The sequence below is a fragment of the Cucurbita pepo genome, chromosome 13 (assembly GCF_057944985.1).
Source record: "Cucurbita pepo subsp. pepo isolate OVF chromosome 13, ASM5794498v1, whole genome shotgun sequence".
NCBI lineage: Eukaryota > Viridiplantae > Streptophyta > Magnoliopsida > Cucurbitales > Cucurbitaceae > Cucurbita > Cucurbita pepo.
In genome coordinates, this window is record NC_141810.1 from 11,825,049 (window position 1) to 11,844,348 (window position 19,300).

Consider the following 19,300-nt stretch of genomic DNA (forward strand, 5'->3'; position numbering starts at 1 on the left):
AAGGTAATCTGGTCAAATTGGGCCATGTTATTTGGTCATTACGTTCAATTGAGCTCCAAAAAGAGCTGATCCAAGGCCAACCAAGTCCGAGTTCGATTGGTTGGGTCCAAGGTCGATCAAGCCCAAATCCAATCAATTGATGTTATCAATAGTCCAAACTAGGAAGATCTCGTGGAGAAAGAGGTTCTATACGGTTGGAATGCACCAAGAAGACTTGCCAAAATGGGCTCAAAGGGCATCAACTAATGGCAAGTTCCTCATTAAGTATACAACCATCCAAGAATAAAAGTCTCATCTTCCATAAAAACCCAGCTTCAGGAGTTCTTTTGTTCATGGCTACATAATATCCTTAAATCTTGGCGAAGTGGAAAGGAATATATACACATTATACATCATTCCTATGATACTGCCAAAGAATTCAAAACCTACAAAGTGAAATAATTCAAAAGATAAAGGATGTACAGTTTCTGGGACGATTGCCAATGTGAAACACTTCCCAGTGACCGAAAAAGAGAGACAATATTTGTTATTTATGCTGTATCAGCACCGGACTCCAAATTCTCACGTCCCATAAGATAACCTTCACTCCAAACTTCTATGTATCTGATATGTACGTACAAAGGATTAAGGGGAAACAAAAAACAAGAAAGAACAGGAAATTTATTGTATATGCACTGAATAGCGAGTACCAACCTTGAACCGTCAACATTAATGCAAAGAAAGTCGCCATGACGCCAACCATCTTGGAAATGACCAAATAGAACATCACCTGACTTTGAGTAGAAGCGACCTTCTCCATAAGCCTTTCCCTTCCAGAAGTTTGCAAACCATCGATCCCCTGTGTGAAAATAAAACCAGCCCTGATAACACATGGGACTTGTGTCAGTTCAATGAAAGGCTCCTGTACAGCAAAATCACTGCCAACACATAATTCGAAGTGTATTTCAGGTTAAAAAAACGATAAAAATTTGGGAAAGAGGAAACAGTTTTAGTCTAAAAGGTCTGGGGAATAGATTTTGGTACAGAATCATCGTTGTATTAATGACACTAACCAAAATAGGATTGAACAAGTCGTGTGGTAATGACCTTTAGATTTCATTATAGATAATTGATAAGCTCGTCATGTCATTGACTCTTTGCATGACATCACTTGACATATTCCTTGATATCAATAATGGAACAATGTTCCAAGGAGCCAACTAAGAACGGAGTTTCTTTAACCTTTTAGGAACTGAGAATCATTTTCTTTCAAAGGTGTATCCTTCTCATATAATTATTATAAAATTAATTTTTATTTTGTGCACAACAAAGCTTTTTAGAGATGGTCACTTGGAGTGAAACAAACAAAAATGCGAGGACAAACCTTTCCATGCATGACATCATCTCTCCATGATCCTTGAAACATATCTCCATTGTTGAAGTAGACTGTACCTTGACCTGATCTCATACCATAGCGCCACATACCATCATATATGCTCCCATCTTGAAGTACTAGACGGCCCTGTACATATAGTCAAAAGCTGCATGTCATAAAGATTGGTATAAAATAAGTTTGCACTTGTCTTCTATGTCAGGGACAATACCTTCCCTTCGGGAAGCCCTCCTTGGCATCGTCCCCTGTAAACGCCGCCTCTGTACTGCAACTCCATAACAGGACTCCACTTTTTAGGTGAATCTCGCTCGGCTTCCTGAATGTAAAGTGATCATTGTACTTCAAATTTTCAGATTCAGAAAACTCTAACAGGAAAATTTTGGTAATAATAAACTTCTATTAGCTGAGAACTGTTTATGAACAGGTTAACATATTTTAGGAAGGATTTCGGAGTAGATTCTTTAACTTTTATGGGCTCCATGGAACGATCAATTGCAGCAAGTAGAACCATGTCAATTGATTGGACTTCACTCAAATAAATTGCATATAGAAAATGTGACGAGCTCAAACTCATCCAAACCAATTGGGTAGAAATAATTCTAACAATTGGCAACAATCAAGAATGAAATATGATTACAAAATAATTTATCAAGGGAACACCAAAAGGAAGTCCAAAAATGAATGACTTCCGAGACCTCCAAGCAAAAGTTAAGTCGAGAATTCTAGGATGAAGGGGGGAGTTCAAACCACTAGACATCGGAGGTATCCAAAAAGACACCACTATAAATATTTAGTACAAGAACATTGCAAGAATACATGATCTTGAGAGTTTGACCCTCTAACAGCGAGAGCAGCGGTTAGATCAAGTGTAGCAGAGGGGGAATTCATCTTTTGGATAATGTCCATTGTGTTTGTGCCCTCTTGATCAAGTGTGGCAAAGGGGGGATTTCTTTTGGATAATGTCCATCGTGTTTATGCCCTCTAAAGCAAGATTCCAAAAACAAACAAACAAAAAAAATGATATTTTTGAGTATTCCTTGTTTTGTTTTCTTTTTTTTTCTAAATGGCACTCATGTTTGTGTGATCATGCATAAGAGAACCAGGGGAGAAAAGGCCAGTGGAGTCCAAGCGTACACAAATGTTGCATATCAGAGTAATCCGATCTTTCTACCTGAGACAGGTCTATAATAATACTGAAAAGCTATAAGCCAAGCCTCTCTCGTAGTTCATACACTTCAACGAAGAATTTTGGGAGCTAGAAATCTGGAAAAGCCTTGGGAAGACAGTTTTCAACGAAATGGATTAACCAAAGCTAGATGAGTGATGTCAGAAGTTTACCTTCCTCAAACCCACTTTGAAGTTCAAGAAGTTAATGGAAAGGGCTTTAAACAAAACTACGGAGTTCCAGGGGCTTCCCTTTAAGAATCTGATGGTCACAAGTAAACCAACCTTCTCTATTCATCTTAAGGTCTTTCAAGAGAGCATCTCCAAGTGCATCCCGAAATTTTATGAGCAACCTGTATCTTTTAGATTTCCCGCTCCAACACTGTGCCCTTTCTAAGGGTTAGAAGCTTCCTTTCGATTAACAAGATGACTCCCACACTTGAATTCCCTCTCAAGCCCAAAGGAAAATTTCCATTTTTTTCTCCAACAGATTAGCAACCTTATATGCATCTGAAAAAGGGATCAGAAAAAATTGCGTACAGACAGACAAAACAGTATCTAGTAACATCAATCTTCCTCCTCCAGAGAAAACAACTTTTTTTCATTTATTTAATCCCAATAACGTGTAAACTTTACTAATGAATGAACACCCAGACAACTCAAATGTGAGACCCTGGCTAAGCACGCAAGTCTTTTGGCTTCCTAAATCCTACATAGCTCTTGTCCGTCAATATTGACCCCTACAAAACACGATCAGTTGAAACAGAAGATAAATCTATGGGAGGAAAGATAAATATGCAAAATGAAGCATGATTTGACCTTTAAAAAAAGCTAGGCATCAAAAGAGGAAAACAAAAAGGATGCACACAAAACAACACGTGGCCACAGTCACAGATGTCACATTAATTCAAAATATGAATGATGAGTGGAAAATCTATAAGAAACACATCACCAGCATTGATGCAGCACGAGCAGACAGAAGTCCTTGCTTCTTAGGAAGGTCAGGAGATTTCCCTCTTAAAAATGCAGATGAGGTATCGTAAAATTCCTTAATCACTTCTAAACTAGTATCAGTTAACGAAGTCTGAGACGAAAATCTGGAAGTAGTAATTGAAGCTTTAGATTTCTTCTCATATTTCATCTCTGGATTTGGAGTGGATTTATCTTTCAACTCTTCTGAAGGTCTCACCCCAACTGGGAGGTCAAATATGCTTATACTGTCAAATGCAGAAGCCAATTCAGCATCAGCAGCTCTTTCCCTAGCCCACTGCTGTGCAATCTGATGTGCTGGACCCAAATTCCATCTGTGGAGGGGGTCTCTGCGAAAAGAAGCTCCTACAAAATGCATTTAAATTCGATAGTTATGAGTAATATAAGCAGCGCTCTAGATAATGTTTCGTGTCCCAAGTGTTACCACCTATCTGTGCATAAAGCAAGATTTAAACAGGAAATTTCATAATGCTAACCTCTACTAACTGCATTGCTGAAAGGCAAAGAATTCACATCAGTTTCTACTATTCCAGCCTCAGGTTGTTCAAAATCACTGTCATTTGTTCCCCTAAATGTAACAAAATTGTCAGGAACCAACAAACAAGTAAAGGAGGAGACGTAGAAACTGAGCCAGCTCAGAAGAAATGAATTTTACCTTGAACTTAATAAATCACTGTAGTTGAATGTTGTCTGGAGATTTTCAGGATCTGGATAAAAATCTTTATCCAAGCCCCCTGAAGCAATTTGAGTTATGACCATATCAGAGTCTGATGACTCTCTTACATTGGAAGGATTTGCATCTTCAGGCATATCACTTTCTTCAGCTTCCTCTAATGGTTCTTGAGGTTTCCATAAAAGCTTGAAAACCGAAGGGAAACGCTGGGCCAATCTTGATAAAATGCTACTACTTTTGGAAGATTGCTGCTTTGTTGAGCTGGAATTCATATGAAAGTAACACAAAATTTGATCCATAAACTATAAGTAGGTTTTAATTCAACCTTCCTCTCAGTTGTAATGATGTCCTTTTTGCAACAATAAAAAAATATAAATGAGCTAGCAACATGGTACCGTTAGAATGGGCAATGTCAACAATGGAGCAGGAAGAAGTATGGAGAAATGATTCAACTATAAATAAATTAACGACAATCAATTTGACACTACAAAAAGTTTATAAACAAAATTGGAGTATGTGCTCAAATTGGGAGTCAAAGTTATAGTTGAGTCAATTAATTATGTCTTAAATCCTAATGTACTAAAGCAACAGTGAAGATGTACTATCACTATAGCTATAACATTAAGCAAATCAAATGGAAGGAGAACCCCTGAAAGAAAGCCTAAGGATAAACAAGAGTAGCTCAAATAAATTTTCAGCTCATCTAACATCTTCCATGAAGAATCTCTCAAGCCAAACACTCAGAACTAAGTTGATTGAGAGTTCAATTTAAAATCAAAGATCATCTTTCAGGACAGTAGGGGTACCTGAAGAACACGGTGCATTGAAGGGAGTGTCAAGCAATCTCATGAACTTCAAACAAACTTGATCAATAACCAATCAGTGCACTTAAGCTTAATTTTTATAAGGTTGGCCAAACGAAAGCTATTAATAGCAATAAGGCTTTTCAGTATGGTTCTACCATGAATGTACCAAGTAAGAACATTTATCTAGAACAAGTCTAACCTTCAGTACAGTATCTAGACCAATCATCATAACTAAAATTGAACTAAACTTTTCAAGTTGTTTAATTCCCTTCCTGTGTTCCTGGTTTGATCTACATTTCCTTTGGAACTTGTTGCCTATTGGCGTGAGGTAGAAATCATTCTCCCTGAGACATTTTGCCATACCCCCTTGAAAGGCAAACTTTTCCTATGATTGATCCCCTAATTTTTTTGTTCCTAGCAAGACTTCATCTTTTTCTTCTTCTTTCTTTTTTTTTTTTTTTTTCCTACTGCAATCTTCTATTGTTAGACTTCGCTAGAAATTGGATTAACCAAGATGAACTTTCAACTTCCTGACCATGTGTCTGTTTAATGGGAAAAGGAAGGAAAGGCTTCCAACCTCCAAGTCGAAAGATTGATTACCTTACCTTTGAGAACAAAACCTTATATAAAAAGACTAGAGAACTCAACGTTAGAGAAATACAAGTGGTAAACTTTCCCCTCTTATTTTAGGTTAACAATCCAACCACTTGTTCTAAGAATTCCTTTTGTTCTATTTTTTTTTTTTTTTCTTTAACTTTTTAACTAGGCTGGGGTGGACTCCTAAGATTTTAACTTCATACCTAGGTTAGGCACGAGTGACTCCCTGTTTGGTTCAAGCTTCTTTTGCTTGGGTTTTATTCATATAGAAAATCTTAAGATGGAAAAGTGAGGAAAGAATAACAGTCTTACGTCAGATACATGTCCAAGCTAGGAAAAGGAAAAGAGGACACCTAACCCTCTTCTCTATATAATTGTCTGGTATGTTTGTATTTTATTGATAAAAACCATCTCATTTCCTTCAAAAAGAAAAATATACGAAGTTTATGAGGGAGGCCAATTGCTCCAAGCAATCCCTTGAACTCCAACTGTCCCAATAATGTACATTTATTATATATGACTTCACCAATACAAAAAACATCGACAAATTCTGACAAGTGATAAGAAATTTTTTTAAAAAAAAAAAGGAAAAGAACTTGACGAAAAAATATATTACCCAACAATAAGGATGGTTGTCATGAGAATGTTGGGCTCCAGATTTAGATCTTGAATTATGGATAATATAACTTTTCCTGTATATGCTGTAACTTCACGAAAAGTTTTCAACAGGGTACTTTTATCATCGTCATCAATAATACTTGAGCTTGCCACGATGCATAAAACCGCACCTTTCAAATCCTAGTGAAAAATTGAACAGTATGAATGAAATGGTATGATAGCACCCATGAAGAGAAGGATTTATCATGCCTTACAAAAGCTTTCAGAAGTTAAGAATACTAATGCTGAAAAATCATGAAAGCAAAAAATTCATGAATTCCTATTATGAAATCTTCATTTGGGAAATAGAAAAGACGAGACTTTTAAGTGTATTAAGAATATGAAGTATGCATACTCTCACTTTTTGTACCTAAAAACCCTTGACCATACTCATATATTCATTGGGTTTCAACTGAAGACATCATTGAAGTCTATGACATTTGGTAACAGAAACTTTGGATCCAATAAAATAGTGACATACATACGATGATGGGTAAAAGTGATATAGTGCATACATTGAAGAGAAAATAGTCCTAGGGAAACATGTAACGCACTGCAACCTTTGAGTTTATAAATGATTAATATCTAATTTTAAGAAGTCAATTTATACGGATAAATAACAGCATTATTTGAGCTATACATCTAATAGATTTAATAATATACAGATAAGCATGAAAGTTCAATCTACTAAATAACGAAGATTCAGAACATATAATTAAAAGAGTAAAAAAGTAATATTAAGATGACCATGCTTTTCCTTTTGTATAGTGTATAGTATCCAATTTCACTTGCAAGCTTCCCAGCCATACCTTTAAATGCACACTGAGGAAAGGGCAGTCATAAATTGACTTTAAGACTGAGGTCCGAAAGTTGTGACCGGCTCCAAATCCAATCTTTCCTTCTTTAAGGTTCTCCAAAATCTGAACATTTTTGCAATAACTTTACTAAGGAAAAAATGCAACTTTTGAACTCACAAGACGAAAGGAAATAGTAATTGAACATTTAAATTTGCCTACACTTACAAAAAAAAAAAAAGCAGTTGAGAACTTCTTTCACATGATATAAAACAATTTCATCAAAATTAGAGGATTTGATTCTGCAAGCAAAAGATTAATTGGGAAAATAAAAATATGGGACGTAAAAGGGCTCTTATTTTCCAAATCAATCCGTCAAAAGAAATATTTTCTTATTTTTTGTTAAATCGTCACTGAACCCAAAAGTTTAAGTTGATTGGTTAGGGTAAATTTAATTACATCAATATTTTAACACTCCTCTTAAACTTTTGGGCTTGGAAATTTGTAGAAGGTGAGATTACTAGGATTAAGGTGAAATTTGGAAATTTGCACAAGTGAAAATCAATATTAATAGGAGAGGAAATGACATTACTAGCGTTCAAATACAGGATCTTTTGCTCTAATACTATCTTAATTTTGAGAGGATTAACAACGTATTGATTGTGAAATATGTGCAATTTAGGTCTTCTTATAAGAAAGACCTAGTACCAATATGGATAAGAATTAGGACACCAAATATTTAACTAATTTTACATAAACAATAGATAGTAGAAATTCCATCATTTTTAATGAAAACAAAGCTTTCGTTCAAGATAAAAGAAGGAAACAAATAGATAATAAAGGAGGAAGAGTCCATTGTAGAAATCTATACAAAAAACTGGAATTGAAATTAGAGTTTACAAAAATAAAAAATAAAAACAATTTAGAAACAGACACTTGAAAGAGAAATTAAACCCAGTCATAAGATTCTAGATTCCTTGAAAGACCTCTGATAATGAGGAAGTTCCATAAGTGAATATGAGGAAGTTCCATAAGTGAATATGAGGAAGTTTGAATCCAAAAGACGGTTACTGACACCGCTAATGAGTCTGTCAAAAGAATCCATTGATTACTGGAAAGGCTAAAATATCTCTAAAACACTTATTGCAGGACTGCCTTCGTAAATCAACTTCTCAGTGACTAAACTAGCAGTTTGTGGCTAGCTGGATTTGAAATAGCCGTTGAAGGTTTGATTAGGAAAGACCAAACATCAAGATGGCATCAAAGCTTATCGTGAAAGGCCAGATGGTAGGAAGAAAGTTTCCATTGCATTTAAGGCATCAAAACTTTCTGAGCTGCAAGTTTGACCCTCTGTTGGAAGTCTTTCTCCCTCTCTAAGCAGTTCCTTACGTAGCATTTATATAGCTTGCCTGTTGGATGGATCTTTTTGCTTCTTGGAGCTTTGAGCCAGTGCTCCATTTTCAGATAACTTTTGAAGCCTTGCTCTCTTGGCTGCTTTCAGTTGCTCCAGCAGCTCTCATAATTTCCTGTTGGTGTTTTATGTTTTAGCTTTTATTTGTTTTCTGTTTACAAGGCATAGTATTTTTCCTACATTCCGTTCTACATTTTGCTTCTTTTTGGAGCTTGTATCCCTTGAGCATTAGTCTCTTTTCATTTATTGAATGAAAAGTATCGTTTCTTGTTTTTTTTTTTTTTTTAAAAACATTGGGGTTCAATCCAATTTAAATGCAGAAGCACCCCACTCTCCATAAGCTTTGAGCCACCAGTTACATTTGGTTAAAAATTGACCTCACAAGGTTCAATGGTAGAATAAACCAAACCAGACATAGAGATGGAAGATAAAGCGCACATTGGGCTACCAGATTAGGTGCCTTATGAAGATAAACCAAGGCAATGGGATCTCTAGAGCACAAACGAAATTCACTTACAATTAAATGTGCAATCATGGGAAGTCCTCATTTGATATGGGGTATACTAAATTGCCTGGATTTAAGGTGGATTTGATTAACCTTCCCACTTGTGTTGATTTAAGCTTAGAAGACAAGGTGATGGCAAAAGAGTTACCAATCTCCACAAGGAGGTTCGCAAATACTAGTTGGTTGGTTAATCATTAGTTGAGTTAATTTTAGTTTCCTTCTCAGCCTCGTCTCTTATGGATCAATACTGTTAAAGCAATTATCTCAGAGTTATGGTTCGAAAGAAAACAAAGAGTTTTTGAAAAGGCATCGTTGATGGTTTGATCACTTTGAGAAGGCTCATTTGAAGGCCTCTCTTTGATGTTCACATTCCAATCATTTTTAGGGGTTTTCTCTCCAAGATATTGACTTGAATTGGGCTGCCTTCATTTCTTCATAATTCCCTTTCTTTTTTGCTCTTATTTTTTATGTTTCATTTATTGTTTTCTCCTTTTCAAAGGAGCTTTTATCTTTTGAGCGTTAGTCTCCTTTCATCTCTTCAATAAAAGATATTGCATCCTTTAAAAAAAAAACCAGTTTTCTGATATGTATAAATACTCATTGTTTTTGTAAACAAGATAGAATCCTTCTAATAAAATTTATCTTATTTCGGTATTATACTATACCCACTCTCGAGAGGGTATACCATGCGAAGGAGAGGAGAATAGCTCCTCCCTCTTTCACTAAGACAAGTGCCATTTCAATCTAGACATCTTGCTTCCTGTTGGATTACACAATAAAAATTCTATCTTTTATGCCTATACACAAGAATCTTTTATTTATATATGTACATGAGATAAATATAAGCAAAGGAACAAGATAAGTATCCTCTCCCAGAATCTTTTATTTTTACTTTTTAGCCAATAATCTTCATAAATAGTCTGATCTAAGAAATATAATGATGAACACAACCAAGTAACAAACGAGACACCAGAAGCAACCAATTTCCAACTCAAAACAAAATTGAGGAAACTTACTTCCATGACGTCTATAACACCAAGCTCTTTCACACTATTCTGAGGCTCATCTATGAACTTGGTCAACATTTCCTGATATATTCAAGATAAAAAAACATGTAAAAATAAAGCAGTTGAAATTTAAAAACCAAATGGATGGCAGAGAAGGTGAACTTACAGACTTGATAATGGATATTGAATTTATAGCCATCAAGACAGCATTATTAGCAGATCTCACAGCCTCATCAAGAGTCACCAAGTCCTTTTCAAGTAGTCTATCGGTGTCAATATCTGTGCATGAAAAGAAAGGATAAAGTGGTCACAGATCTTACCTAATTGAAATTAATATTTCTTGTAGATCACTCTTCTCAAAAGGATATATATAAGAAAGAAATCGAGCTTTCTACGAGAGAAATGAAAGAATATACGAGGGCATACAAAAAAATGTCCTGAAAAAATGAAGTTCGACCCAAACTACAACAAAGGACTCCAATCCAAGAGTATAAGATCAAGCTCCTAATAACAAAAAGACCTTGAGACTGACGTCCACGAAGAGGCGTTAAACCTAAACACCTCCCAAACTTCCTCACTCAATCTCTCAATCTCTCTAAAAAAAAAATATTATCTCTCAAGGCAAATGTTCCACAAAATAGCAAAGAAACTAATTTGCCATAAAACTTTGATTCTGCTTAAAGGAAGGATTCGTATGCACCTCCCCAACAAAACCCTATCTTTTCTATTCCAAACCCAACAAACACCGAACAATCTTAACAAACGACTCTAAAGGAATTGAGCAAACTAACAATCCCAAAACAAATTATTAAGATCCTCCTCGTGCCTCCTGCGAAGAATGCACCATTGTAAAATCTGCCACGCAAATGCCTATGGTATTAGCTCTCCCATGTGAACACAGGAAGAATGTCTTAAAACATGTTCTATGGTATTAGCTCTTCCATGTAAAACAAGCCATGCAAACACCTTAATTTTCTTTAGAATTTTAACCTTCCAGATTGAGGAAAAAGCAAAGACAACAGAGGAGTAGTAGATAAGATATGAAAGAAGGAACAGTAAGAGAATAACCTAGAAAGATCGGGAGACGAAATCCTAACATCCCTTCAACTAAGATTCACATACTAGTCTCAAAGTGTGGTGTCCTGGCAAACAATGCCAGGACCCATGGACAGGAAATACCACCTCACATTTTCAATTTAAATGAAGAAAATAAATATATACGAGTTCAAATATTTTAAGTTCTCTCACTTAATCATAACTCACCGATTAAGAAGCTTGTATGTTCCTTTAGCCTTCCTACCAGATGTTTAACCTGAAATTGATTTGATCATTAGTATATTCAGAATTATATCTTTTGAAGGCTCAGCAAATTCAGAAACTTCAATAAATATGGAAAATAGAAGAATCTTATAAACCCCAAGATGCATGATTATTACAAGGATTTTTTTAGCATAAGCTGCATGCCATTCACTACCTCATCCTGGCGCCTTTGCCCTTCAAAGCTAAAAGGCTTTAAGACAATTGTTACAGTAAATCCATTTGCAGATCTTACGGTTCTAAGAATATCAACAGCTGCAGAGTAATCCAAGCCATATCCAGCACTAACCACCTAAAGAAGAGAAAAAAGGGGAATTGATGGAATAATTAGATTAAGGATAATATGAATTCCATGAAAACCTACTACAAGATAAGCACGGTAATTTGGCCCGTGATAAAAAATGAATAAGCCATTCTAAGATTGCGTAGTTTGCCATTCAACAATTTTCTTAGAAAGCAAATTTTTAAATAGTAAAAGCTGAAATGTGAAAAAGAGTCATGTGTGGTAGTTTCAAAACTCTCAAGGCAGTAGATCTAGAAGAGAAGGTAACAGAAACTATATTTTCTCGGATTTCCTCCACAGCCCTCTCCATATCTAGGAAATTCTTTTATCTACTCCAGACAGACTTCCAATAATGAAACTCTCCACCATTATGCCTGAAAAGAAGAAAAAAAAACACTTCCTCCCTGAGAAAGCCACAACAAGGACAGTCCTACAGAAGTTTCTAAAGACCATAAAAAAAAAAAGAGAGAGCAGAAGACCCAAAACAGCCATAATATATTAAAGAATACTCGCACAGGGGCAACCCGTAGATAGATGAGGAGCTTCTCAAGCTCATTTACATAAAACATATCAGCTCAAGTAAGCATCCTCTAAGGCAGCCTAGCCTGCATATTCTCATTTGTGCTAACCTTCAAAGGATAAGAGACCAAACTAACTTGATTTGCCTCCCCCTTTCTGAATATTATTGTAAACCTCATTAATATAATATCTAACAAAGCAGGAGACACTGAAAAATAGATTTAAAAGCAATGTCTTAAAAAGGTTAAAGACGGCCTTGAGGCTTTTTCTCTTAAGGAGGCAAAGGCAAGCTTGGAATGTAAGCCTCAATAGATTTGGGGATGCTGTTACTTTTTTGGGATGTAAATTTGCAAGACTTCCCACGTTTTTTGCTTAGGGTTTCCTTTAGGAAAAAAAACACTTCATGACCTTTTTAGAATTTTGGAACCCAATAATAGTGAAGATGCTGTTGGATGGATGAAAAAAAGAATTACTTTCAAGAGGAAGGCAGATTAGGTATTTGTTATTCGGTCCTTTCTAACCTTCCCTAGTATTACATGTCTATTGTTCTTGAACTTGAGAGAAGACTTTTTTGGGGGAAAGTAAAGGGAAAATTAAAACACTTATTTTTATAAGAAGGAAATTAACTTAATCGGGTGGCATGTTGCTTTGAAGCCCTTGAAGTGTGGTGGTATGAATTTGGCATATTTAAGGAAGAAAAACGAGGTTTGTCTAGCTTAATGGTAACTGAGGATCAATCAATTAATGCACACCATGAAGTGTAAATAAGGAAGAAAAAATGAGGCTCAAATAATTGGACCCGCACCTTTGCTTCCAAAATTTCTCTTAAGAAATATCCCAAAACTCCCCATTTCTTATCATGTAACCCAAACTACAATTTTACATACTTCTTTAGGAAGAATTGTTTGATAATACATTATTCTCCTCGTCTAAAGCACCTAGCTATATGATATCTCTAAAGATATTCTTTGTAATATTGTTATGTCTAAACTTTACTGGTTGCAAGAAAAAAACCAAAAGAAGATGAAATTGTCAATCATAATATGCAATATAGAGTCAAATTAAGAGCGTTAAGGACTGAAAGCATAATTGTTCTTTTCTATTGAAGAAAGGACTTTTAGGTAAGAAATGTACAAACAAGTATAACAGCCTTCGAACATGATTGTAGTGACAGTGGAACGTCAATCATCCTTGGGTTATAATCTGCAAACATAATCAAAATCAGTAATAGATTATTTATTATTTCTCTTTCACCCACTAAGCCCTGGGTGTGAATATGGAAATATAGTTCAGCAGTAAGAATTAAATGCTGCTACTATTGTGAGGATAGGGTATTGATACAAATGAAGAAAATCAAGCTTCCTACAACAAAATATCATAAAGAAAGAAAGAAAGAAATGAAAAAAATTGATTTGTCTAGCATAATCTTTAAATAAGCTAGGATCAAGAACATGATAATAATCTGAATAATGAAATTTCACACGGTTCTCTTTGAGCTCTAGCTCAAATTGAAAATATCATAATTGCCACATTAGTATAAGATCAAACCAAAGAGACTTAAGGTAATGTATCATACAAAATATAAGACAGGAATACTTTAAAACAAGAGTGAAAAGAAGCATCTGAATGATTTGTGTGGAGTTTGTAGTACCACACATCCACATATATACGTATATGTGCTTGTATCTTTGTATGTTTGAACCAAATGAAGGATGACTTTAAGAATAATTAGCAGAATCTTTTTAATAAGAAACGATTTGATTAATATAATGGAATTTTCAAAGGACAGAAGAGGACCCAAAAGGAGTAGGGAAAAACATCTCCAAGGTCAATTATCACATAAATAGTAACTAAGCTTTCCATCTAAGTCATCATGAAAAGGAAATATAGACAGCAACGTCAGATCTAGTCTAAGCTTGCCTCATGGAAAATTCTTCAATTCGGTTCATCCCAGATTTATCACAGCAGCCCACAAAAACTATTGACCCAGAGTAGCTTTTTCTAATTCATAAAGCTGTGCCCACAAAATCTTTAGAGGATCGAGGAGGTGACCCAAAATGGAAGTCTGTTCCACAACATGATATCCAACAGTAACACGACAAGAAAAGCCGATCGGCCCAAACCTATTTGTACTGGATTAAGAATTTCTTTTTAGAGTTCTATCATCCATAATCAGCCTATCCAAGGAAAGCATCTATAAGAAAACTCTACATCTGCAAGGAGAGTTCTTGAAAACAACCACTCCTTTCATGGCATTATCCTATGTAACCCTCCGCAAAGGAGAGCCTGAGGCCATTCAAACATCACCATCAAGTACTCCCAGTTTACTTTCAAAAATAATTGGTGCTCTCTTTTTCTTTACTTCTCCTTGTCGACCCACTTAAATTTTCGTTCAGTAGAAAAGAAGCTCGATCACAGGATCACAATATTTCTTTTCTTGATCTATTTTTTTATTAACAAGACTCCAAAATTTTCTTTTTCAATTTCTAAACAAAATAAGCTAACTGTAGCCATTTGGGCCTTCTTATGTTTGAGAAGACTTCAAGGTGTATATTTAAGATAAACGCAAGTTTCACTCACATTTTGAAATTTCAAGGTGAACTAGTTTATTAACTATGTTAGCCTGCGCACAAAAGATAACAGACAAAAGCTAATTTCAAGCTTCCCTAACTCAAATGCATGTTCTGATTAAACAGCCTAGCCTGTATGGAAACAGCATAGAATGAAAAATTAAACGCTGAAAGAGTGAAAGAACCTTTTCCAATGAATCTCTGAAGTAGTTGCACTTTTAGAGAATCATGCTTTACGATTTGCCTACAAAAAGCAAAAACAAAAAATAAAAAATGAGATCAATTTCTCCACACAACATCATAACTTCGAATTTTTCAGAATTGAGTCTCATAAGTAGCTAAAAATGAGATCAGTTTCTCCCCTACAACATATGGCAACTCAACTACCAACCAATATCCTAAAAGTAAATCAATACTTGCTATCATGGTACAGAATCGAGCACATGGACTTCTTGAAATTACCAAAATCGCAGAGATGAAATCCTGAGAGCCGACTCGAGACAAAAATCAAGTACGGCTTCCTTCCTACTGCCAATGCCAATCACTTCCACGAACTCATAATCATCCCAGAAATCCTTCTCCATATTGGCCCTTCCAGCAGCATTTGACAAAGAACTGTTCGCTGTAGTACTCAGAAACGGGTAGGAATTCCGATATCCAGCCAACCCGAGAAACATCTTCCGGCGGCGAAAGAAGAGGCTGCGAATTGAGGAACAAGGACAAGGGCATAAGGAGGAACGGAGCAATGGGTGAAAGCCATTGATTACAGGAAGCTCCGTTATGAGTGGCACCATTACTATTACACCGGTTGGCTTATGAGCCAATCGCAACTCAGAAAATGGGAAGAAGCTGAATCGTCATGGTGACAGGAACCAGAAAAAATGGAGTGAGCTTCAAATTTTCGCGACTCACTGAATCCCAGTCCCAAATCAACTCCATCCCTGAAATTTAATTTCTCGTAATTTTTTTATTTTTTGGACAACAATAAATTGATTAAAAAAAACGATTATCAAAATAAAGATTTGTTTAGGTTAAATTAAGAATAAAAAAAATTCAAATTATCCTTAATCTTGATCTTTAAAAAAAATTATTAAAATACTCTTACAAACCGTTTGTAATTTGTTACAAAGATTTGTTTAGGTTAAATTTATATATATTAGATTGATTAGGCTGCTATAGTCTGTTAAGTATATATTAGGCTGATAAATTAGTGATTCCGACTTAAGCTCTCAAGTAAGTGGCTGCACTATTGGTTTGGTTGGATGAATTGTTTGAAATATGAACGATGCAAGCTTTGTGGCCCTTGCACGTGTCGTACCTTGTGATTTTTTAATGTATGTTTATTATGTTATTACTATGTTGTGAGTATATTGTGCTATGGAACTTGATATGTTATGTTATGGTGTTATTATCAGATATGTTGTGCTATGAAATATCATGTTGACACATTATGTCATTGAAAATTGTGCTATGTATGAAAGTGTTAGACACCACATTATGAGACGACATAAAATGATTATGTCATGTATAAAATAAACGAAAATATAACTTGCATCATAGACCACATGCTAAGATTTTAAACTATGGGGACCTCATGCATATTGTATGTTCACGTGCATTGGGATACTTCTCCGTTATGATTAGTATAGATGCGTACACTGTGATGTTATGATACGGTATTATGTATACAATGATACTATTGCGCTCCCTTCCGTCCATGGTATACTAGCAGTGTGAGTGTAAGTTAGTCGAATGTCAGGTTCAGGGGTACGTATATTAGCTCGTTTGGGGGTCCATATGTGCATACGTGGGTCGCGTGTAGAGACGTACTACAAATCCGAGACTAAAGTCATGTTATGATAGTTTATGAAATGGTAGGTTTCAAACATGATTGCATGTAATTGCATTTCTTGACCCTCGTTCTAATATATTTATATATTTGATTAAAAAAAACGTAGTTCTAATGTTATGTGAAAAGTTCAATACTCAATTCCAATCCATTATAGTCATTCTAGCTGAAAAGATGTCGAGATAAAACCGTTGTTCTAAAAATTCATCTCGCTCACATTGTAGTGGACATAGAATTGTCAAAATACTTCCTAATTTGAAGAGTTCTTTTTGGCTAATTTATGTATTTTCATACTCCATAATTTGACCATATTTTTGTGGAGAGTTTGCTAATTAGTTATAATTCGATCAAACACGGCTTATAATTCACTCATCTTCTTGTCAAGAATCACGATCCTCCACAATGATGTGATATTGTTCACTTTCAACATAAATTGTCATGACTTTGCTTTTGGTTTCCTCAAAAGACCTCGTAGGAATGGAGATAGTGTTCTTTATAATCTCATTATCCTCCTCTTAATTAGTCAATGCGGGGTTACTCCTCTCAATAATACTCAATAGCCCTCCCCTCGGAGCTCTCGAACAACCTTCCTTTAATCAAGACACAACTCATCTCTGGAGCCCTCAAACAAACAAACAAACTACATCATTTGTTCGACACTTGAGTCACCTTTAACTACACATTCGAGACTCACAATTTCTTTATTCGATACTTGGAGATTGGATTGATGTTGCTAAGTTAAGGGCATAACTCTAATAGCATGTTAGAAATCACGACCCTCCACAATGGTATGATATTGTTCGTTTTGATCATAAACTCTCGTAACTTTGCTTATGATTTCCTCCAAATGGCTTCCTATGAATGGAGAGAGTGATCCTTATAAACCTATGATCTTCCTCTTAATTAGATTAGCTAACGTATAACTTCTCCTCTCAATAATCCTCAATAATACGTCTGAAAACTTTCTTTATGAATTTATTAATATTTTAATAGCTATTTAATTTTTGTCGTTGTTCGGCGAATAAAAAAAAAAGAAGATTGACAGATATACACAATATTCATTTAATATTATTACGTGGATCACTAATCAAATCAACGTACCTAGTTTTCAAAGTCCTGAAGGGTCAACGTCGCAAGTGGCTATTGGCCATTAGGATTAAAGCTAGATTTTCCAATTCTTTTTTATTTTTTTAATACACAAAAAGGAATTGCCAGGTTTTATAAAATACTCCACCATCCTCAAAATTCTGCCACCTTTGCCTAACATTTAATTTTATCTTTTTAAGTCTCTCCAATAATTATTTATTTTAAAAAATTGTATATATTTATTTATTTATTGTAACACTCAAAGTATAATTGCCTGAATTGAGTCGATATGTGAATGAGAGCGATCCAGAGAATAGGATGACTAAGAAAATTTTAAAAGAATTGAAAGTTATTACATATACTAACAAGGTGCACTTTCATTTTCATTGGTTCGATCATAAAAACACCAAAATTAAGTATGCTTTGTCTGGAATGATTTTATGTTAGGTAATCTCTTGAAAATTTTCTTAGAATATATGTGAATGAGGATAAATCTTGCTAAAAGAAAGTAACTAATGTGGCCATGTTGTAAGAGAATGTCGGGACACACAGGTGTCAAATCTGAATTCTAAATTTTAAACATGGATGTGATATATATATACGTTCGAAAAAAATTATCTGGAAATAGAATGTTTGTATTTGTGCAATGTTATGGGAATTTTATATAAACAAAGCAACAATTTTACTATCTTATTTAATTTTTATTGATGTATTTTTGAATCTATTGGGTAAGAAATCTGGATAATTATCCTTAATGGTAAATATTTAATCTAACTTATATTTAAAAAATTAAATGTAGTATATAGTAAAAGAAAATATATATTAAATGAGATATGCTTACAAATATACTATAAATAATATATATTAAATTTTAGGTTTTTAATTTGGTTAGCCATCAATATTAATAATTATTTTTAAATAATGATCTTAATAAAATTATACAATAAAATTAATCGTAATAATTAGTACGGTCATATAATTATGATAGCTCAAAAATAAAAAAATATTTGGAATAAATAATAATAATTAATTATCGTCTTAATATTGTATATAGTATTACGTACTCTACTATGTTAATTTTCCTCCTTTGTTTTAACAAATATATATATATATATTAATTACAAAATAAAAGGATAAAAATGAAACTCTAGAGATCTTTTATATAATTTAACAAAATAGAAAGAAAAAACTCATATGTTTAAATGATGATCTATATATATAATATATATAAACTAAGATTAGGATATAACTGTAATAGTTCATATGGTTCAAATATATGATGATTTAGTCTAAAACTAGTTGCTATCCAATTAATTAAACGCTAGAGTTTGGTTGGATCATCTAAGTCAAAGATAATGGGCTGCATCTTCCATCATATTCCATCACTTATCTTACATCATCGGTTGGAGAGGGGAACGAAATATTTATAGTGTAGAAATCTCTCTCTAATATATACATTTTAAAATCATTAGGCTGACAAAGATACGTAACGGGCTAAAGCGGACAATATCTGTTAGCGGTGGACTTGAACGGTTACAAATGGTATTAAAGCTAGGCACTGAACGGTGTGCTAGTGAAGATGTTGGGCACCTAAGAGGGTGGATTGTAAGATCCCACATCCGTTGTAGCGAGGACGTTGGAAATCCAAAGAGATTTGAAAACTATGAGATTGACGGCGGCTATACGTAGCAGGAAAAACC

General features: G+C 34.6%; 1 protein-coding gene across 1 annotated transcript; it reads right to left on the reverse strand.

Moving 5' to 3' along the window:
* Positions 1 to 279: 279 nt before the first annotated feature.
* ARC3 (GTP binding protein) lies at positions 280 to 15,627 on the reverse strand. The gene is made up of 16 exons (XM_023694694.2): positions 15,128 to 15,627; positions 14,851 to 14,909; positions 13,234 to 13,298; positions 11,451 to 11,585; positions 11,240 to 11,288; positions 10,143 to 10,255; positions 9,986 to 10,057; positions 7,069 to 7,179; positions 6,219 to 6,400; positions 4,182 to 4,460; positions 4,003 to 4,094; positions 3,489 to 3,871; positions 1,584 to 1,688; positions 1,364 to 1,501; positions 694 to 860; positions 280 to 603 (listed from the first exon to the last, which is right to left on the reverse strand). The coding sequence occupies exons 1-16, from the start codon at positions 15,457 to 15,459 to the stop codon at positions 531 to 533; spliced, it is 2,355 nt and encodes a 784-aa protein (XP_023550462.2). The 5' UTR covers positions 15,460 to 15,627; the 3' UTR covers positions 280 to 530.
* Positions 15,628 to 19,300: the final 3,673 nt, after the last annotated feature.